General features: G+C 40.9%; 1 protein-coding gene across 4 annotated transcripts in view; it reads right to left on the bottom strand.

Annotated features, from left to right (window-relative positions):
- Positions 1-24,029, bottom strand: part of ELAVL4 (ELAV like RNA binding protein 4) — an 82,376-nt gene that overhangs the window by 33,255 nt on the left and 25,092 nt on the right. For 3 of the 4 annotated variants that reach the window (XM_059374677.1, XM_059374676.1, XM_059374678.1), the window contains exon 2: positions 14,998-15,238. In XM_059374677.1, coding sequence (XP_059230660.1) covers positions 14,998-15,238 — 241 coding nt within the window. Of the gene's footprint in view, positions 1-14,997; positions 15,239-18,049; positions 18,100-24,029 lie in introns of all 4 variants that reach the window. The other variant, XM_059374679.1, reaches the window with a different exon arrangement.

The following is a 24,029-nucleotide window of genomic DNA, read 5'->3' as shown; positions in this document are numbered from 1 at the left end:
CCTCAGATCCCAAGACACAAGTTCTTCTGGCTCCAAAGTCCATAGAGACTTTTAATAGAGTTTCCCGATTTCAGAGACAACACAAACCAAACTGTTTAAGTAGAGGTGAAACAAAGCCTCTATTACTGGGGTAGGCACATGCAAATGCACAAGTATATACAGAACCAAACTGTTAAAGTAAAGGTGAAACAAAGCCTCTGTTACCAGGGTAAGGCACATGGAAACGCACAAAGTATATACAATGATTCCCAGCAGTTCCCAAAACAAGAAGGACCGGTTACAAAATTACATTATTCCAAAAAGAAAGCCAACCAACAAATTCTCAAAGGATTTTTTTTTTAACCTCTTTTGGTTTGTCCTATAAAATAAGTTGCTCCAAGTGACAGATCTTCAAATATATATATTTCAATAATAAACCTCAATAAATAACAAAATGAAACTAATCTGAACCTATTTTTCTTCTGTCTGTTCAGGAAAGAAAGGCAATTCATAAGATAAAAAGCCAGTATCAAGTACTTCATTTAAAAAAAAAAAGCTGAAAGGAAAAAATAGGGAATGTGCCAGGGATAATAGAAACCTCAGTGACAACCACCTCACACTCAGCATCTATCACACAAAGAGAAGTGTTCAGACTGATGACCCTGGGGCAGTGAAAAGTTCTTAATCGAAGCAGCATTCAATTACATTATGTGCAGAATATTCTTACAGACAGGAAAGAATAGTCAAACATTTAAACATATTTTTAATGAGGGTTGAAACAAAAAGAGGAGGATTTTGGCAAACTCCCAGCTAGCCAGAGAAATGAACCAGAATTCTTAATTTTTCGTTGGCTTGCTCTCACATAAAACAAAAGGTCTGGATGTCAGACAGACAAGACTTGCCACCCAGAAGGGACGTGCACCCACAGGTGATTCCAGAAATGCAGCCAATGTTAGACAACGGTCTAGCAACAAAGGAAGAAGAGGTAGAAAAAGTTATCAGGTTAGTACTAATTACATACTCTATAATTAGCCTTTGGGCAAAATGAGACTGTCTGTGGGTGAAACGTCTGTGGGTGAAAGGAAGTGCTGTTTAACACTAAAGACAACAGCTTCCAAAACTCCCATCAGACACTATTTGTATAAAGCATGTGTGGAGGCTCCTGATATCATGTTGGGATTTAGATTACATGAGATAAAGTATGTGAGAGGGCCTGGCACAGGTAGATGCTTCATAAATATTAACTGAATATAAATTTATTAAAACTGCCTCTATCCAAAGTAAAAGAAAATTCATGGCTCTCGATGAAGGAGATAAATAACTTGTCTGTGCAGAGAGAAGCCAGTATGTCAAATGTGAGCTGGAGAGGACTTTGAGGATCTTTATTGGTATGTCATTTCTGAAATGGGCTTGGGGCTCTCTGGCCTTGGACTTACCATTAAGAGCTTGTGAAATGCAGAGATGAGTACCCCATCCCTATTATCAAGGAGTTCACTGATAGTAAAGTGCCAGACAGGAAGCTCATGACCGTGTTCAGTTCCAACAAATGTTAAAAGAGAAATTCCCCAGATCCATGAATAAGAAAAGAAACAAGAAAGAAAAGCGCATTTTCCCCTTTCCTTACTATTCAGTTTTCAGATAAATAATAAGACCAAAATCAAGAAATAAAAACCAAAAACAAAGGACTCATGCAGAAATGGGCCTGTAAAGTAAGAATTAAGGAGCGAAGTCATCTTCTTTGATTTTTTTTTCTTTTTAAAGCTAAAGGCTCATCAGGGAATGGCTATACTGTGGCAGTGTGACCAGCCTCCTTACACTGAGTCGAGTACCCGAGAGAGGTGAAAATGAAGGCATGCCCGGGAATGTGTGTGAGAATTACAAAAGGTAAACACCTTCTATGGCTCAGCTCTTTTGGGCAATAGAAAATGAAATTTCACCCTGACAGTCAGAAAACCAAATGAACTCAAGATTTAAATCGTGCCCAGAACATGCTCAGTATTCAGTGACTTTCGCAAAAAATGCCTAATGCGTGATGGGGCTGCGTTGGTGCTGAAGAGATGGATCCATCTGGCACCACCTTCGGTTTCTCTTGGGAGCTAGTAAGACTTTTCTAGGACACCAAGGGCTCCATTTGCCCACCCATGTACAGAAGAGGACCCCAGCTCTTTCTTAACAAAAGAAATGAGGTCATCATGTAGAACTGTCCCAAATTGCCCCCTTCCCTCCTACCTGCAAACTTATCCCTAATGGAACTCCATCCCTCCCTCCTGGCTTAGAACAGAAGTCCATAAAATGCTGGAGAGTAAATGTTCCAAGGGAAAGGTTATATGTTATACCATTCCTTTTAAGATTTATAATGCACATTAGCACAGACTCAAAGAAGTAGTGATAAAAAGAAACCCCGTTTTAACTTGGTTCACTTCCATTCCCCCAATCTCATTTGGTCACGAAACCTCTTCAAAAAAAAAAAAAAAATCTTATGGGGGTGCCTGGGTGGCTCAGTCATTAAGTATCTGCCTTTAGCTCAGGTCATGATCTCAGGGTCCTGGGATTGAGCCCTGCATCGGGCTCCCTGCTCAGAGGGGAGCCTGCTTCTCCCTCTTCCACTCCCCCCACTTGTGTTCCCTCTCTTGTCATGTCTTTCTCTGTAAAAAAATCATCTATTAAACATCTTTGGGAAAGAGTTTCAGAAGAGATTCCCAAATGACCATTACTCTTTGAAACAGGAATGAATACTGCCTCAGGATATAATTACCCTGAGTTGGGGGTTCTGGGCCCATGGTCTGAGCTATAGTTCCTGAGATACCAGAGGGGCTCACAGAAAAAAAGGAAACCAAGCCACAGAGCACTTCTAAAGTCTCTTTTCGCTGTAACAGCTTATGATTTCGTTTCTTAGAAGACATCACACAGACTCGTCTCTGGGATAATCTAGACACAGGACAGAGACACATAGCGGGGAGGTGATCAGACATTTGAAGACATAGTTTCATGTTGGTACAAGTCATACAGGTCTGATCTCCAGCTCATGATGTATCAGTGGTCAGCACGAAGTCACTCAAGGAGTTTCATGCAGAGAACCAAAGACCCAAGGATAAAACAAAACATAATTGCATGTGGCTCATGGACACCCAAGCAGGAGCACACATGTATGGGTGTACACATACAGGAGCACACCTGCATGTTATCTATGCTTAACTAACTAGGCACATGACCCTGGGAGCCGATATAGTACTGCAGATGAGGAGACAGACCAACAAATATGGGTTCAATCTTGCTCTGACACTTGGAAGTTGTGTGACCTTGGACAAGTTACATAACTTTTCTGAGCCTGTTCCCTCACCTGTAAAATAGGGTTAATTATTATTACACCTTACAGCACGGCTGTATGAATTAAATCACCACACACCAGGTGCTGTTCTAAGTATTTTGTATGTACTGATAATCAAAATAATCCTATCAATCTCCCTATTTTACAAATGAGAAAACTGAAGCACAGAGAGGGTAAGAATTTGCCTATTACACAGCTAGTAAGTAGTAAGGCCGGGATGCTAACACAAGCGGTGTCGCTCTTCATTACTGGGCTATCCTGCCTAGCACAGTTCCAGATTACAGTAGGTGCATGACATTCCCTGGGAAGACACACACACACACACGCACAAATACACAAGTACACAAATACCCTACACCTCCTCTTCCTCTCTGGGATTTAAAATGGGCTGTTTTTGTTATTAGTTTATTTCACGGGCAGTTCAAGTGGGCAGCATGCAGACACCAGCTTCCTAAACACAAGGATCCTATGTGGCTGTTCAAGGAACAGAAGAACAAATTCAGTCCTGAGAAATGTTAGTTCATTCTGAGTGATGACTCACAACCACTATTTTCACAAACAGCCTGCTAATTAAACTTTCTTATGAACCCTGCTAACCAATTTTTCCAATGCACGGAGGAAAAATCATTCATTATAGACCGGAATCCAAAATCTAATATTAACAGCACAAGTAGGATCTGTGGCATTGTAATTTGATCAGCTTGAGCATTAATAACAGTTAGACACTGATGTCTGAGAGAGTTAATCAGCTTTTGTTGAGATGCATGTAGATAACAGAACAAAACATCTGGAAAGCAGACTAGAGAGCAAAACTAGCTTATCCCAAGGGGCTTAGTATTTGCTTTACCCTCCTAAATCCCCTGCTTACAACATCCTATCTTCTAGGTGACCATAGTAATATCCTGAATTGGTATAGCATTTTAAAGGCTTACCAACACATTAGCAGCTCATCTCGTGTCGACACACAGTAAGGTGGAAAGTGCCAGTGTTATTATCTCCATTTTATGCGCAACAATCTTAAGCACGGAACGATTCGATCCACCGAAAGTCATATAGCTAGAATGAGAACTTGGTGGAATCTTCCATTTTATCATGTTGCCACTCAGAAAGGTGGCTTGATTTTAAAAAGAATCTTAGAAACCATCCTGGCATTTTCAAAATATTGAACTGAAGGCTTTCATATACAATCTTCCAGAACCAGAAAACTGTTGTTCATTATTACTGCAGCTATTTTGGAGGTTTGCTGGAATACATCCTACACAGTCACAAGCAAGATTCAGGATGAAACAGCAAGAACTCGAGGAGCCCTCTCTGTGAAGGTCTCCTGATCCCACTGGCAGCAGCATGTGGTCAGATAGACATGGGTACACAGGCAGTGTGGTCAGTCACTTCAAACAACATGAGCTTTGGTTTCCTCATCTCAAGAACAGGGCTGCTCTTACCTCTTGGGATTGTGGTCAGGATTAAATGAGCTAACAAACATAAAGCAACTGGCATCCAGCGGTGCTTAATAAAGGTGAGGTCCCATTCCACTCTGCTGCCTTCTCATATGGTATCTCCTACTTCCTCCTTGGAATTACATAACTGAGAACTGAACCAGGAATATATCTACTTTTCCTTCCTTCTCTCCTTCTCCATCTGTTGGCCCTGGGGTAGGCACTTGGTGAGAAGACGGAGGGCTTGTGAGACACAAGTGTCCTCTCCCATTTATAGACTGCTTCAGTTTATAAGTACCCCCACCTGTGTCAGATGGTTTGAATGCCAAGTACCATGCAAAGAAGGTAAGGAAAGGATCTGTCTTCTTACTGTGTGGTGAGAAAATGGAGGTCCACAGGGACAGAGTGACTAACTCAAAACCAGGCACATACCTATTCAGCGTGTGCATGAGCGACCTGTGGGATGGTGTAGGACTTCCACTGATGTCTGTCTGCTGGTTAGTTCACTGTACTATGTCTGTTATTTCTGACAAGGAAGCATTTGTGGTGTGTGTGTGTGTTTTGGGGAGTGTGGCACACTGGGGTAGTGTTTGCTTTCTTTTGTACTTAGAGTGTGGTATGTCTCATTGGGAAGGTTCCACTGAGAGCAAGTGGCACTGGGAAGAGAAAAGGGCTGAGGACCACTTCCAGTTTGCAAGATCAGGACCCGGGAAGTGAAAGGAATGTTTGATTCTCCTGTTTGCTATCCAGCTCAGAGTCCAGGGCAATGGGGAACCTGCCAGAAATAACTGTACCAACCCTTACCAGGGAGATGGAAGCAGAGCCCTGAAGTGCCGATGTGTCTAGACTCAGGGTTTGACCCAACGGGGAAGACTGAAGAAAACCAGAAGCTGGTTATACCTCAGTTCAGGGCAGCAAGAACGGAAGCCCAATTCAGAACACCCCCTTTGGCGCATAATTTATGAAAACAGTGAAAACAGGTACTCCACTCAGACCACTTCTCTCTGTCACTGCCTGCCCTGGTCAGAAAAAAAGAAAATGTCAATCAATCCAACATGGGTTCAAGCAAGAAAGATGAGGAAGGGAAAACTATGTATGTGATTTCAGACTTCATATCCCACCCTGTATTATATACAGCTGGCAAGTGTCTCCACAGAGGTTTCTGTGGGCTAACTGTGAGTGTGGGGGAAAGAGGGCGCGGCTGGGATCTGGGCAGGGGAGGCGAGGGCTGGGATCCTGCTTACACTTAACAATGGGATCAAGGATGTCACCATCTATATTTCCTTGATCTCAAGAAAACTTGGGCTAGGTGGTATGTTACTTCTCGGACAAGTACCCTAGCCATGTTTAATTTAATTTTCCTTCTGGTTCTCCATTCATTCTACACATATTTCGCTCTACCTTGCTTTAAAAAAAAAAAAAAAATCCATGGCTATTTTAATTCTAGCTCTTCTCCATATTATCTTATAAAGCCAATTCAAATTCTTTTACAATCAAATGGCATGTAAGTAAATAAAAAGGCAAAAAGAGGGGGCAGGACAGGCACCAAGCAAAGAAAAGAAAAAAGGAAAAAAGAAAGAGAGAGGAAAATAAGAAGCCAAGTGCTCTTGACTCAAGTCTTCCTTGGGCTGCATTGGCCTTGTAAGTAGAGACATTATCCATATTGGCTATTTCAAAAGGGTCAGAGAAGTACTAAAAGTAAAAGCCTTTGAAAACAAACACAAATGGCAAATATCGGGGATTATTAAGTGTACATTTTATGCCATACCACCAATAAAATGACTTAATCTGATTCAAGATGTTTGTGATAAGAAATTCCATTAGCAGCCACAGGAATTAGAGTAATTACCCTAAGTAGCTGTATCCACTTAATGGTAATGGGACCTCACAGATCACCAGACATACAACCACAAAACAAGGGCCAAGCAGAAATCCAAACTCAGAGGTCAGCTAGAAACTGAAGGAGGTGAAAACAGTCACTGAGAGAACATGTACCTGACCTCAGCAAGATAAACGGTGGTTCTCAAATCATAGACACCATGGGGAGTCTGCAAATTGTCCACCTCCTTCTGTGTTAGGTCAGCTTATTTATTAGTAAAGTAGAAAAACACAGACTTTGGAGTCTGACAAACTTGGGTTCAAATCTCAGCTCCACCACTTATTAGCTGTGACCTTGGATAACTTACTTAACATACTTAAACCCTATGTGAGCTTCAGTTATTTCATCAGCACAAAAGGGGCACTTACACTTACCCACAGAATAGTCCTGGCTGTTCTATTCACTACCCCTTGAAGAGGTCTCTGAAACTTGGCTCAGCTGCTTCCTCTTCATGGACTGGTCTCCCACAACCTACTCTCTACCAGGATCAAGGCTCACTCCTACTTGACACTTGTTCCGAGATCCCCAGCCCACTGTCATTTTTTTTCTTCTTTGAACACTCATAGCTGATGTCTTCATATTCATTCACCAGAGGCAGAGTGATAAGATAAAAGACCATAGACTTTCAGTCAGACAGATCTAACCCCACTCTCCAGCTAACAGATTCTAAGTCTTGGCTTCCTTATCTATAAAATGGGGGTAATACCACTGATCATCTATAACTAACATAAAGCTTCAAAAGACATAGAATAATATGCCTAACCCTGTAGCTGACACATAGCAGGCATTCCATCAAAACTTCAACTTCACTGTATTGTTATGAATCTTCCTGCGCTAATAAATTAATAGCCAAGTTCAGGGAGGGTGAGTTTGGGCCTTGGTGAAAAACAAAACAAAACAAAACCCTCCATAAAACAGCAAAGCTGGATGTGCAGTGATGTGCATCCCAGCCCCTTCCAGAGCTGTAGGCTGCCGCAGGGCCCCATAATTTGTCCTGACTTCCCCCATCACTGCCCTGCTAGCAGCAACATTTGGGCACAAACTAGGCCTTATCCTCTCTGGCTTCCTCACAGGCCCTGATACAGAATTTAAGAGAAGAGAGGGAAAGGGAATAACATTTATTTGGTCTGAGAGCACAGACACTAAATAAATACTGTTGGCTGATTGAAAATGTTTTACAAATGTAAAAGCCTTATATAAATATATGGTCTCCATCTGAAGTTTATCTTCTCTCCAAACTAGAAATATCTTCTTCCATCAAAACTCAATTTGGGGACGGTAGAAAAAATAAAAAGGCAACTTAAAGATCTTTAGTTCTTACAAGGAATAAAGACAGATACAGAGTTCATCGGTTAAGAGCAGTAAGGGAGATGTGGAATGGGGTGGGGGAAGGCAGACTGAAAAGAGAAATCACCCTGCCACACCTCCCAGAAGACAAGAAAAAAAATGAATTTCCCATTAACACATTTCAGAAAGCACTTTCCTCCTACCCTGAAGCTGATGAATTACATTTTTAGATAATGTGTGGAAATTTCAGCTTGACATTACCTTCTTCCTTAGTTCCTAGTCTCAATCAGCCAGGTCACACAGAGAAGCGGGGGGAAAGGATGGAGGGAGGGAATGTGTGTGGGGTGTGTCTATGTATGTACTGGGGGAAGGAGAGGAGGCTGGGTGAACAGGGAATTGGTCCTACGAACCAAATAGTCAGCTAAAGTACAGAAATAGAAAATCCTTAAAATACCCAGGCCTGATTCACATCCTAGGTAAAAAGTCCTTTGAGACAACTCTCCTGGGATATGAGAATACTTTCCTATGGTTATCTGAGTTTGGAAGGAGGGCAGAACCATCTGATATGGAAAGGAAGATGAAGGGGAAGACAGCCAGGGGGCAAAAGGAAACCATACCTGGTCCGTAATCCTGACTACTGCCACCCTGGGAAAAGAATTATGTAGAAAGAAGCAGAATGTACCTGTACAAATTCTAAACCTCACAGTTCCACTTTGCCAACTTATCCTAATTAGAAAGGATGGGAGGTCTCTGATTGCCTCTGATGGGTGTGTAAGAGCCACAATAATTACATGGTTTACTGTCTGCGCTTAACATTCTGACATTTTCCAAGTTCCCCTTACTAAGAGAGACCCCTATTCTCCCATTGTGTAACCCCACTAGGCTGCCAAATCTTCTCCATAACTGTTTTCCATTCATCCCAACAATAATCCTTTTCCTTCCCCAAGTCATCAAATCAAAATTCTTTCATTCTTCTTTGTGGAATACATATAAGAAGACTGCAGGGAGATGATAAATTAAATGACAGATGTAAATCTGCCTGATCTTCCTCTGAATTCAAGAGACACATTGCACTGTACCAAGCACATTTTCCAAGTCAGCAACAAAATGTGCTGATAAATGCTACTATTTCCTCTACCCTTCCCATCACTAATGGATATTCCTCTGATGTGCATATAAAAAAGTTCATTTAGCTAATCAATATCTTGGGATTTTCTTGGATTATGCATAATTGAGGTTGGGTTTTAACTATGCTTAACTTTAAGGCAGCATCAATTTTAATACAGGGCTTGCAAAAGAAAGAAAAGGTGAACACAGTGAAGAGTATTTTGTGAAGAAAGAAAATCTGAAGTTAAAAGCCACTCTAAGTCTGTTCTTCCTCGTTCAGGTAAGCAGTGATCTGCTTAATTAAAAAAAAAAAAACACTAGTACTTATTATTTTTTTAATGCATAGTATACTCTTTTCCAAAACGAAAGATTTTGAACTCTAATTAGGTTTTCCCTGAACTAAAAGTTTTCATTCCCTAAGTAACAAAAGCTGAGTTGGTCTGTAAAGGGGAGAAGTCAGTTGAGTAATTTCAGAGAAAATGCCAGAGATAAACTATAAATTGGACATCTCATAATTTGTCAGACAGACCTGGGTTCAAGTCCCAACTCCTCTTCCTGGAAGCTAAGTCACCTTGGACTAATTACTTAATCATTCCTAAATCCAAGTGTTTTCATCTGTGAAATAACTGTCTTGAGGACTACATGAAATTCCATCTACCGATCTCAGCACAATGCTTAGCATACAGTAAGTGCACAATAGACACTAGCTATTATCATGAGTCTCCAAGAAATTTCAATTTACTATTTAAATGAGCCACTATGTGTAAAGCATCAAATATAGTGCCCAGAACACACATAAGGCACACACGAACATAAAAAAGCTGCTTCCAAATGCAAATTTTTATTTGTCTTTGCTAGGTGATGTAAGAAAGTATGCCAATAACTCACTTTAGGGTTGAATTCAAATTTTAGGAGTGAATTAAAAGAACTTCCATATTTTAGAATTTTTCAGGGTTTTTTATTGTTTTATAAAGTTACCTCAGAAGTAAATCAAGTCAATCAAATAAGTAAATAAGTCAATCAAATTCCCATACTGTCCTATAAGTCTGTCCAGTTCCTTGAAATTATATGAGGTAACCTAAAGCAATCCGCAGCCCTCACTCTCCTTTCCATCTTCAACCCAAGAGAATGTATTCCATGCAATGCATTGCGTGTGTTGGTGCCCTAACACACCTTCCCACCCCTCACTGCTGTAGTCCATGTTCTACGTGTCACCTACGGAGAGGGACACATGGGATTAATAGCATTTTCACAAATCTGAAAAAGAACAGAAGTTACCCCGTGTCACAAATCAAAACTGAGTTGGTTCCTTTAACCAGAGTTGTGATTCCAGATATAAAAGTAGTGCAAAGCATTATTCACCCTGATGTCCACAGTAGTGAAGGGTCCTTTTGCTTTGTTCTGCTTTTTCCACTGAATGATAACATTAATTAAGCCAAAGACATGTGTTAGAAAGAAAAGAAAAATAAAAGAATGGGCTAAAGGTGAGGTTTAGGAAATGTTCTTTGCCTGTTGGGATGCAACTTTAACCGGCTTCATTCTTTGATATGCTTAACTTCATCTGGCAATGCTGCTTTATCTTAGATCGCTGTTTCCAAAAAGGTATGTCCCAGCTCTATTTCCTGCGTCCAAAGCATGAAAAAATAAAAAAGTTTTTTGTTCTTAGACTGGAATTTTAGCGCTATACCTCTGGTTTCCTTCCCTCTACCTAAATCCCAACCCTATCTTTCAAACCTCTCCCAGTAGCTCCAGCTAACACAGAAACCTCACCTTTTATCAACCACCTACAGTCCTTACAGTCTGTTCCATACCCAGGTTGCTCCATATATTCAGCTTTATCGTGGATAACGTTCAGTTTGAACAACTCTGTCTTTAAAACCCTCCCTTCAGAGCTCTCACTTGCCTGAAATGGATAAAAAACTACACTGCATGGGCACATGAAGAGTAACATTAAGTAAAAGAATATAATTCTTTTTGATCGCTATGAGGCAAATAATCATACAATCTAGATAGGTAGATCAAACCGTTTGTTGTTGTACACTGATTAATATCTGTGGTTTTTTTTTTTTTTGGTTACTTTTTTCCTTCTTATTCTATTCCTTTTGAAGAGGGTGATGGCAAATTATTAAAAATTATTATTATTAAAATGTAATTTAGCATTCCAGCTCTGCTCCTTTAAAACATTCCCTGAGCCACCTAACTATAACCTGCCTGAGCCATGTTTCCTCCCCTAAAATACCGAGCATCTGTAATGCAATCTCCAAGCTTAAAAAAAAAAACAAAACACCAAAAAGGCAACAGGATTAGAAATTAGAAACGAATTCAGTTCTCTACAATTCATGGGAATAACATAATTTCTACCAGGAGTTTGACGTTTTCTTGCCTGAGTTTCTAGGTTGCACAGAAGCTTGTGGACTACGTACCACACTTCCCTTTCTCTCCAGTAGCAGAGCCTGCAGGTGGATGCAGGAGAAAAAGGAAGAACATAGCTTCTGGTGTCACCATGTGTCTGCAGCTGCACACAAAAGCAACTTGGGAGATATGTTTTCTCTCCCTGATACCTAGATTATCCTGATAAGTGTCCTTTCCCAATTGGAAAAAGAAAATCTAATATCTCTGAGAAGATAAGTAACAGAGATGTCCAAAAGCACTATAACAGAATCTCAAACCTGGCACTTTCAGTAAATTTGGTTCTACTCTGAAAGCTGAGTTGTATCCCCAGAGGATGATAAATATTGTTATCTTTGCCTCCTGTTCTACACAGGAGTCTAGTTGAAAGCCATGGTGCATTAGGTAGAATCTCCAGAGGGTGGCCAGCAACTGCTACTCAGACGCTCACAGTGTTTCACTGGGTTATGGGGTGAGGCTTAGGCAGGGGTCTTCCCTCAACACCCGCAGGAGCATCCTGCTCGTACCTCCCCATAAGATCATGCTTTTGCAGTCTGGGGGTGAACCCCAGCTCCACCACCTGGTAATACCTGTGCTGCTGGGAGAAGTTACATGACCTCACACAGTTTCAGCATCCTCATCTAAGAAGATGGAGGTTGTTCTCGGTGTGACATCAAATAAGGTATGTTCAGTGCTTATCAAGTACCTAGCATAGACTAACTACTTTATAAATGATAGCAATCATGTCCTCAGCACCAAACATTTAGGTCCATGCCCAAATTCGCTCTATGTCTTCTCAAATGGAGCATTCATTGATAACCCACAGCCAGGCGGGAACCTAGTCTACATGCAACACCATCCACAACAAGTCTCTCTCTCCTCTTCCTCTCAGTGTCTCTCTTTCTCTTAATTTGACAAGCCGGTACCTTCTAAGGGAATCCATTCTCTTGGGGAGTGGCTGGGGCTGGAAAATCTTAATCTTGAATTCTTATCTCTTCGCCACTTCCCACCCCCCACTCCTCCCACTAGATATTTAGAACTCCTTGTAAACTTCACAGGATCGAGATGTATTGAGATCTGTAGGAGGTGTTGGAGGAAAAGTGGGGACTGGGATGTTAAAAATCAGGGCAACAAAAATACCTATGATGTCATTCACCCTGACTTCTGAACCACCAGCAGCAGCCATTCAACTTGGCTGGCGTTACACCTCACCTCTCCCAGCCTGTGTTATCCCTTACCACCAAGTGTAGGCCTCAGAGGGTCTTCCATTAGAGCGATTCTCACTCCTTCCCCGCCTCCCCACAGCCCTATCTCTCCCTCCTTCTTTGACTTTTAGCGTAGTCAATTAAACCTGAACGACTGGTGGATGGAGGAAATATGCTGCATCTATGGAATGGTACAGCAGGGACCAGTTTCACTGTTAATTTAAAATGCTAGAATTAATTAGGTAGTGTAAATGAAGAATTTAATAAGCGCTCTTTACAACCACAAGTTCTACTTTTATTAAACACTGCTACCAAATGAGGGCAAATATCTCTGGTCTCTCTATATTTCCTTGCCTCGTTCCCATAAGTTCTCTGCAAATAAAAAAAAATTTTTTTTTGCCTGAAATTTTAAAAATGCATAATTATAAATTTATGCCTGAATTATCGTTCTGCTTTCAACCCATAAGCTTCTTCTTTAAGCTCAGATGCTACTGTATGTTTCTGCTTGTGCTGGAGAGGGTGCTAAACAAACCAAAGTTGACAATTTTGGTTTTGTATACCAAATTAAAGGCTGTCTTCGAAGCTGTCACTCCTATTCAAATCCACTCGGTGAACTACCAAATTAGCATTCTTTCAGTAAAGGAATCTGCTTGTTTAAACATGTGTCTTTAGAAAACAAGGAACAACACCATGAATCAGTACTTTTCAAAAATCTCACTACAGTTCTAAGGGAATTCTTTTGAAAAGGTGATTAATAACATTCACTAATATAGCTGGCAGAGTCCCTATTTAGGAGGTAAGGCTCCACCAAAAATACATTTTCTATACAGGAGTGGGAGGAAGAATCATATGGTTAACTGGTTTTAATTTTGTTTGAATTATCATCCTATTATATAAAGATTATTCAGAAATCTAAACATTGGCTTTCTGAGAGTGCAGGCAATTCTGTTAAAGGATGGATGATCCAGCGTACTCAGATAAGATCCTCTAAGCCCTGGCCCTATTTGGAAACCTTGGTAAAACGTCTCTGTTCAGCCGCTCTCCTTGTAACCTACTACCTGTATCTGTAATAATAACGTCTCCCATTTACCGAGGGACCACTGGGCACGAGGAACCATGCTAGGTGGTCCTATATATATCTAGTCTCTCATTTCAGCCTCACAATTAAGCCCTTTGAGATCAATATTCTTTTCCAACTTTATAGATGAGGAAATTATGTTTGGAGGGTTATGTGACTTTTATTTCCTACAGTCATTTTAGTTTTATGATTTTGCAAAGTAATTTAATTTATTTGGGAGACAGATTTGCACGTGAAGCAGAACTGGAGGACACATAGAGTAACACACACAGATTCCCCTACTGAAAATGAAGGCGATGAATCTTCCTATTTTAATGACAGAATTTCCTTTTTCTAAGATAGGCCAGTTACTTGTCACCTAATCTGCCCAGCAAAAGGGATACAAAAGTCAGTCCTGGAAAACGCCAAATACTCAGCTGAGGGCGAATGATTTTGGGAGCAGAGTGCCATTGCGCAGCGGCTGCATTGCTGTTGTGATGTAGCTGTCAGTCATCTGAGGAAATATTCTCACTTCCAAAAAGATTACACGGAAACGTTACCACAAAGAATTATAGTGTCTGGCAAACATGAGGTCCTCAACAAATAGTTGTCGATTTGGAAAAAAATCAGAAGCTAAAAATTTCAAGTACTGAAGTTGATCAGGTATTGTTTTACTTTCCAGTAAAAAGTCTCTGCCTTCTCAAAGAGTATCTTCAAAACCAAACCAAACGATATGAAATAAAATACCTCAACTGCAGATCCTCATTAAGCTTTTCCTTCTTCCTGTGGAGTAGTTTTATTCCAGAATAATCTGCTCTCCTTAGAGACTATCTCTTCCCAGGGACAACGGACTGTTGTGATCTCCTTCCAAAGCTCACCATGGCCCCCCTTTAAAACACTGTCTCAGACACATGGGAGAACACTGGACACACACAAACCAAATGCTTGAGAAGAAAGGAAGAGATAAAAACTAGTGTGGAGGACAGGGAGGGCAGAGGGCAGAACGGAGAACTATAGAACAAAGGGAAGGGGTGGCTGATTCAGAATAAAAGGGGATAAAACCAAAGGGTTATTTCACAAAAAGGAAAGCTCAAGGAAGTTCCAACATCCTCATTTGCTTCCCAGTCCTCCCAATCTGCAATCTGGTTTTATGTAGAGTACATGCATGGGTGAGTTTATGACTGTGTACCCATGTCATCCTTGAATGCAGGATACACACTGTAGACACTCAGAGGCATTCACCATCTGTGTGCATTTCTGCTAAGTTCTGAACATCTAATGGAACAACACAGCTACTAAGCCTAAGCCTTGAATATTGAAGAAGAGCATACCTGTAATTTTGTCTCTCACGAGTTTGCAGGATTCTATTTCACCAATGCTCCCAAAGAGACTCCTGAATTCCTCCTGGGTCATGTTCTGGGGTAAATAGTTGACTATGAGGTTGGTTTTGCTGTCATCTGTGGCTGCTCCTGTCTGCATGGGAGAAGGACAGTTTCTATTGTTGCTGGAGGGTCCATTGCTTGTATTGGATGTCGGGCCATTTGACACCTGTGGCTCCATGGTGCTAATTATCTAAATAAAAATAAAAATAATAAAAATAAGCCTCATGAAATTTAAAGACACAAGTAAAGTCTCTTTCAAGATTTTATTTTATTTTATGTTTTGAAAAGAAAGAGAACAAGATAAAGCAAAATGGAGCAAAAGAGACTGGGTTGTGAACACAGCCAATTTAGAAGCATGTTTTTAACCAAAATGTTAAACTCCCCTTGCTATTTTTAGGCCAGCCCATGGATTTTGAACACAGACTAGAATGCAGTGGGAACTCTCCCATTATTTTGTTAATGAAAAGCTAATTCCTGTTTTCATTACACAATCACTCTCAGAAATGTATACTTAAGCCACACCAAATTATAATTAAAATGTAAAGTAATAATCATGATTAAAATTATAGTTCCATTAAAGCTGAAAAACTAAATATAGAGGGCTACGCTCACAAGATCAAATACAGTACCTGTTTATTAACTATCTCATAAAGTAAAATGACATTAAATTAAGTGGGGCCGTTCCATATGGGAAGGGTTTAGATTTTCACCGATGCTTAAGCACTGATCAAACTTCAGATTTCATAAGCACATGCTGGGGAGCTACAAAGTCATCTAATGATTTTCTCCTTAGCCACTCTGTGACTGCTTCTCCTGGACCTCAAATAAAATGAAAGACATAAAGGTAGAGCTCTCTCTAGGTCCTACCTTAGGTCCAGCACAGCCCAAGGCTATCCTCTCACACTTTAATCGAAAAGTAAACAGTTTAAATTTAAATTAAATTTGGATTCAAATAGTTAATTAAACAAAGATTTCCACAAATGTGTGAACTGTTCCAGCAGCATGCATGGGAAAAAAAAGAGATGAATAAATCTCAGTCTCTACCCTCAAGGAGCTTACAGCCTACTGAGGACAAAGATAGGTAACGGCTCCCAGGAGGACTGTGGGCATACAGGAGAGGAGCAATTAGCCCTGCTTTACAGGATGGGATTCAGGCAAAGTACTGAGAAGATGAAGCTAGAATACATAATACATAATACATTCTATATGGAAAACGGATGTAAGCTCATGGGGCCTGATTATAAAGAGGTCCTGTGTGGCATGACAAACATAGAATCATAAAACTGCAGAGCCAGGAGGCACTTAAGGAAATAAAATCTAGTTCAAAACTCTCATGTTTGAGATGAATTCCAGAGACATCCAGTGAATTCTGTCATCATGGGAAACTGGGGCAGAGTCTGGGCCTGTACCCAGGTTCCCTGGCCCCAAATGTAGCCCAGCAGTCCCACTTTTGCACTCTATCCTATCACATTTCTTATTTGTCCTTCATGATAGGACTTCTGTCGCCTCTGTCCTTGACCAGTTCTTTGGAAATGGAATCATGCTCTGCCATTCACCAGCTGTATGACCTTGGGGGAAGTGACTGAAACTCTAGAAGCCTTAGTTTTCCTCATTTGAAAAATGGGAACAATGCCACCTGTCTTGCAAGGTGGTGACATGAGGTATAGAAAGCACCTGAATAGTGGCGGGAATGTAATTCGTCATTACTGATATTTATTAAAGTCACTCCACCAATTGTCTGACGTGACTTCTCTCACTGAGTCCTCACAAAAAGGCAATGAGGCATATCGTAATATTCTCTATATCTCATAGACGTGGAAAGCAAGGTTTAGCAGACATCTCACAACTAGCAACTTCCATTATTATCACCATTTGGCTGCTGAGAGAATTTTGGAGGGAGAAGCACTTTCATATACATGTAGTTAAGCATCTAAACCTTAAGGGTACAACTCAAAGAATATTTACAAAGAGAACACGATTCACACCTGAGTGTTCACCTTCAGACCATGATCTAGAACATGACTAGCATCCCAGAAGCCTTTCTTGTGTCCCTACCGCCATCATTCTCACCACCGCAACCCAACCCCCAAGGTAACTGACTTACAATCCATAGATTAGTTTTATTTGCTTTTGAACTTTATATACATGGAATCACACAATATATACTCTTTTATGTCTTTTCACACATTATGTCTGGGTGTCATCCGTGTCATTAGATATAGTGGTAGGTTTTACTTCTCCACTGCTGTAGAGAATTCCTTTGTGAAATTATGAAACTATCTCATTTTATTTACCACTTCTGTTGATAAACATTTCAGTCGTTTTTGGTTTTTAACTATTATAGATAAAGCTGCTCTGAGCATTACACACATGTCTCATGATTTACATAAACACACATTTCTGTTGGGAGTATTCCTGGGAACCTATTTTCAGGTCAGAGTATATGTCCATTCTGCACAGTAGACACTGTCAGTATCTCTTTTAAATGCTGGCACCAACTTACACTCCCACCAGCAGCGTATCAAAGTTCCAGTTGCTGCACAACCTCATAAATACTCAGAGATTTTGGGGGGGTTTTATTTTGGTGGGGTTTTGCTTATTTTCTCACTGAAGCAGAAGTAATAAAGTAAAAAAGGAGTAGGTTTTTAGTCACGGCAGCAGCTGACTTAAGACTAGTCCTACCACTTATTAGTTATGTAATCTCAGGCAGGTGACTTGAATATTCTACCTCAGTTTCTTCTTTGTAATTGGAATAAAGCCTCACATGCAGGTTTCTCTTCAGAATGAATGCCTGGAGGCATCACAACCATTATTCTTCATCATGCTCTACGTAGGTGTTCCTCTAATTGTTTCCTTTTCTGAATGATCACAAATGGGAAATGAAACAAACAAACCAAAAAGAAGTCTCAAGAGGAGTCAGGGGAATAAGGCAGACTGAGGAAGGTAAGGAGCTTCTAAGATTCTTTATCATCATGTAAGTAACTTAATTGGCTCTGCTTACCACATCATCAGAACTTCTTGGATTCAGGTCAACTGTGAGATTCTGGAAGGCTGGTCCAGACAGCAAGAAGAAAACAAAGGTTTTCTGAGAAGAATCTTAGATCAAGCTCTTCTCAGCATTGATAGAAGCTGTATCCAAACAAGGCCTATTCTGCTGCTCTGTCCAGGAAAACACGAGGGAGATGTGCCCAAGGGAGGCACATGCTAATAGAGATGATGTCGTAGAGCATCATCACAACTCCTAGTGGGGAGGCAGGTTTCTGCTCTGCCCCACCGTTGGGCCTCCTGGGTCTGAGCTGCGTCTCCATTTGCAGTGTTGTCTCACTGCTTCACTCAGTCAGGTGTCCAGGCAACAAACACAAGGAGCACTGCCAACTTGATAAGGAATTTAAAAACAGACTTTATTCAGTTCAGGAGGCGGGCTGGCAGAACCACAGGGCTACACACTGCCTCCTTTTGACGTGGTGGCAAACAAGCCAGCCCCACAATCTTGAGAACACATTCCTGGCTCTTCATCTTTCTCAGGTTACCCTTGTTAAGGCTGCCCCACAAACACCTAGAAAATATCCTGCACTGAGGCAGCTTTTGGGGCATTAATGATGGAGTATGAAGAAGACTGTAAATCATACCTAAGCATGCTGAGATTTTATGGGACCAAGACAACTGAAGATCACCTGAGAGCCGGGTTCATCTTTTTCGTTCACTGGATGCCTGCCTCACAGACGTGTGTTGCGAAAGCCAGACCTCATCCATGTGAACATCTCACAGGTCTCCCTGCTCCAGAGAAGCCTAGGAAGTACCAAGTCTGCAGCAAGGTAATTTCAGTTCCCCAACCAGCTTTCATCTCCTTACATCTTATGTGGACTTCCTAAATTATGCTGACTCCTGGAGTTGAGCCCCATCTGTAGCCCCATCTGAACCCTAATTGGGCCCAAACCTCTGAAAAGAATGATCCATGAGATGCAGCGTTCGGTACTGAGCTACTTCAACCAACCAAACCCATAAATTAGGTCAAGTCATTCTTGGCTTACGGGAGGGGAGCTCTCTTCACCTTGAACACATTCTACAGTTATTGTTTTGTGTATTCAGAAAGAACTGATGAAAATACACACATGCACACTGAGTTTGCTCAATAAAAATGTACTAAAGCGGGGCACCTGGGTGGCTCAGTGGGTTAAAGCCTCTGCCTTTGGCTCAGGTCATGATCCCAGGGTTCTGGGATAGAGCCCCACATCAGGCTCTCTGCTCAGCAGGAGCCTGCTTCCCTCTCTTTCTCTCTGCCTGCCTCTCTGCTTACTTGTGATCTCTGTCAAATAAATAAATAAAATGTTTAAAAAAAATGTACTAAAGCTGAGAAACACTTGCAAATGTGTTAATATACATCATGTAATGAGACCCCTCATTGGTCTTAATGGTGCATCCCAGGATACAAGACAGGCTTAAAGAAAGAATCACAAATGTAAAATGTCAGAATGAAATGTGACACACAAGTGAATGAAGAGGATTTTAAAACATACTTGGAAAATAAGAGAAATTGCCAAGATCTAACTATATCAAACTCAAGAAAATGAAACTATAATATTTTAAGGTTACATGATACATCGTAAAGAGAGGACACCTGTAATCTCAACATAGAAAGCAAACCAGAGGTAATCCATACCCTCCAATAAGCACAGAGGCTGGCTCAGCAAGATCAGAACACTTCTTTCTCCAGGCTTTTGATATGCTAACAGCACAATTTTCATTGCAAATAAATATATCAGTTACTCAAGTGTGCCTATGTACTTTCATGAAACAGTCTGTGTGGGTCACATGGCCGACTTTGCAGCTGACCAGGTTCCAAACCCCTGACTTGCCCTCCTTCTCTCTTCTGAATGGCATAATTAAGAACAGAATTACAGTGAGCATCCAGGATAGAGCACTGAGGAGGTTCAGTTGACGTCAAACTCTAATGGTTGTACAAAGCACTGCATTAAATCTTTTATGTTTCTGTGATATATTTTAAGAAACATTATACAGGCAGAAAATTTCAGGGATAAACTATTAGAGCAGTGCACAATAACGTAGGCACTCAAATCCTGTCATTGTAAATGTCAATGGTTTGAATGACTAATTACTCACACTCAACGCATTAACCTCACCCCTCCCACCAATTTTTTTTTCCCCCAGCAAAATATACAACAAAAGCAAGAGGGAAGGCCTCACACATGCAGCTGCTGGATCACCACTTAGGGTCATTAATCTCTGTGGAGGGAGGTAAGAAGCAGGGACTGGGCTTAGCATCTTTCTCAGAGTGCTACTGAAAAAAACAGCCCTTGATAGCATCTCCATCACCACAATCCTGGGTCCTTCCTGATATCCCTAATTATCTGCTCAATCCCACCTCTTGTTATTGTCCACCCAAGGCATCTGCTACACTATTTCCTGGACTTGTCAGGTCAAATGCACATTAAAAAATAGGTTTATTTATATTCTGGCTAGATCTGGGAACGTTAGATGAATAGAGATAGAGCCTCAGAATGCCAAGCACTTGTGTTGGGCCCTCAGGATATGGAGACAACAAAGATAAGGAGCTGGCCCTCACTGAGTTCATGATGTACATGCAAGACAGATATCAGAGAACATTAGGGACCACAGAGCCTAATGCTGTAATTTTAATGATGAGGCAACTGAGGAAAAGAAAGGGGAAATGACTTGCTCAGGGTGACACTGCCAGTTAGAGCAGGAAGTGGGAACTTAAGCCTAGCTCCACGCAAGAGTACACAAGAGTATAGGGACAGCGTACAATGTGACAGAGCAGACAGGGACATTTAGATGAGGGTTTACTTTTCCTTTTCTGGAAGGAGACAGTAAGGGGTGACCATATCATAAAAATGTACTTGAACAGACATGCAGAGACATGTTTATCTCCATAACTTACTGAATCTGGCATTTTACAGGTCACAAAAAGGGTGACCTGAACTCTGAGCTCCATAGCACAGAGACCACATCTGTTTTGTTTATTATAGCATCTCCTGCATGTAGAACAGGGCCTGACGATTGGTAGGTTTGGATTAAGGACTCCTGAATGAATGAAGGCCCTTGCATGCTCAATAGTTCACTACATCCTTCAAACAACCCTGTAAAGTACAAGCCAAAAAGGTGTGAAAGTTATCCCAATTTTACATATAACAAAAGAGGACAGAACACTTACTGAGTACCTATTATATGCCAGGCATACATTTAGATATTATTTCAAATATAGATTTTAAGAGGCATTCATTCAAGAGGAGGGGCTGAAACTTCAGTTGACAAGGACCCCCTTGAGAACCTGTTGAATGTCTTTGCTCATTCTCACCAGAAAAATGCACACACATATTTCACGTACATGAACGGCAATCCTTCGTCTCCAGATTGAAATCCTCCAGTTGATTCTAAGAGTAGCAATATAATCAAAGAGCCAAACTTCCCCTCCTCCCCAAATCATTCTTTTCATATAATTTCTTGTTCTCAGAATTCATTAATTCATTAACCAAACAAATACTGACTGCTGAAGTTTCTACACGTCAGAGCAGAGAGCAAGCATGTCCTGCGGCCAAAAGGCCCTTTAAGTGTCTTAGGCAAGACCACTATAAAATTCCAAAAATGTATTTAAAGCCTCCTTTAATATTTTTTTCACCATGAATTTCTCATGGTGAAATGAATTTCTCATGAATTTCTCGCAGCTCCCTCTGTCCTTCAGTCTTGACAAGGTTTTCATTTGCTCAAATTTGGGGAGAGTCAGGCTAGAGTTAGAGGGCTGGTCCTCCTCCTCACAACTAAGGACAGTCACTGTCCCAGGCACCAGAGAACAACATCGGAGGTCTTCCTGCAGCCCCCTCACCAATCCTCTCAGCCATACTGCGTGGCCTTGCTCTAATATTTTCCACAAAAATGGCAGTCCAATAATATACTGCACAGTCTTGCATTTACACATCTTAACCTACTTTACACTCTCAGGATTTACTTTGTGACTACATATAAGGTTCCAACTTTATGTTACAGGAACCTGTGCCACTCTAGAATTCACTACTGACATTCATCATCCACAAGCTCAGGGCAGGGCCCTTCTACCCCCATCACGGCCAACCTCAACTTCTGGTTTTCTGGCAGAGGGGTGGCCATGATGCTTGATTCAAGCAAAAGGATCAAGAGAAAAGAACCTAAGAAGGTCACAGGAATATGATGCTTCTTTCCTAAGCACTCTCTCTTCTACCTCCAGCGCCCTCTAAATGTCAGCATCCCCAGAAACGAGAACGGTGTTAATAGAATGTTCTGATTGCAAACATGTCTCAGGTGTGTGCATCTGAGACACACACGTACTTTGTTCAATATTTTAATGAGTGTTTAAAGGTGTTTTCTTTCACCATGTTGGAAGGACTTTTGAAAATTTATGTATAAAGGCTAACCCTTATGTAATAGAACAAGCGCTCCCGAGAGCATGAAGAATAATGTTTACCAAGGGCAGTCACTGAATCGAACCATTAAAGAAATAGATTTAAATTATTCATGAGGACAAAAATAAAAGTCCTAATTCTCTTTGTAGGCATTTCCCACTTAACCCTTATAAAATCCTGACACGCAGTATGTCAGACACTGGTGGTGCAGCCCAGACTAGTGCAACTTGCCCGCCTTTCGAAAGCCTGAAAAACAAATCCCCAAAGTTAGAAAATTACATAGCAGGCTCTGTGTTCCTGAAGACAGATATTATTTTTAGGAATAATTCCTCACTTCTCTTCTTGCTCCTTGAAAGATACTAAAAATGTCCTTACAACCCCCAAATTTCATATTTTTTAAGTTTCGTCCATCAGCTCATAAAATCCGTACTCTCCCCTCCTTCTCTTCAAGAGGCTTTAATTCACTCAAATCCCTTCAGATTAATATTTTTTTCTAAATGCAATGCTTTCCTGGTTATGATTCAACTGGGAAGGAGACACATGTTATTAATAGGGCCCAGGAGCAGGGGCTGAGATTGATGACCTGATCACTCTAGGAAGAGGGAACTTGGGAATATACCCACACCCCCACCCCCAAACCAGATTACAGGTGATGATTCACAAAGGTCCCTGGAGCAGTAGAATCTGGCTGAAGACTGCACTTGTGTCTCTCAAAACCATTTGTACCAAGTTTCTGTAATTCTGCTGGAGAGTAACTAGAAAGCTCTAGAAAAAAATATTTAATTCTAACTGGGGAAAACATGCTGACAGTTTAATAGTACCTTTGGGTAGATGCACAAATAACCTGAAAGACCTATTTACTCTAGGAAGTTACGCGGTAATAAATTCCCGGCATATCCTTAAACAAGTGTGTTCCATTCAACACAAGTTTATTGAATGCTATTACAGACCAAGGCATTGTTCTAGGAATCCAGGAAAAAAAAATAATTTTGTCCCTGCCCTCAGAGGGTTCAAGTTAGGAGGATGGGAGAGGAGGGAAGATAAACAATTAACTAAAATCAATTGCATATACCCCTTTCATTAAGCAGTTCCCTTCAGAGTTTCTCTAATGACTCTCCCTCCTTACCAAAGAGCACATACATGAAATACATGCAGACTTGTCCTGGTATCTGATGGACATGTCCTGTTTCAGATCTAAATGCTTACATCCTAGACCAATGACTTTATAACAGGGAGGTAAGCTTGAGGCATTACTTCTTTGAAACAGCATCTTCTTCACTGGAGAGGAATACCAGGCATGCCAAAAGTATTCTCAGTGGGGGTAGTCAGGATTTTTTAAAAATCAGCAGCCGCTGGAGAGAACAAGAGGCATCAATACTTAAAATAGCAGGGCCAGCATGGATATGAAAAGCATAATCAAAATTTAATTTCTCTTAGACATTCTTTTCAAATTCACAGAAATCTGAGTTCTTAATATACCTCCCCAAATACATCACACACATTTCCCCTCCCAAATAAATATTGGCCTCCTTTATCTCTTTAGGGCTTCTGTTTGGGCCTAAAATG

The sequence above is a fragment of the Mustela nigripes genome, chromosome 14, assembly GCF_022355385.1.
Source record: "Mustela nigripes isolate SB6536 chromosome 14, MUSNIG.SB6536, whole genome shotgun sequence".
NCBI classification, from domain to species: domain Eukaryota; kingdom Metazoa; phylum Chordata; class Mammalia; order Carnivora; family Mustelidae; genus Mustela; species Mustela nigripes.
The sequence above is the reverse complement of the archived record's forward strand: the minus strand, read 5'-3'. Positions and strand labels throughout refer to the sequence as shown.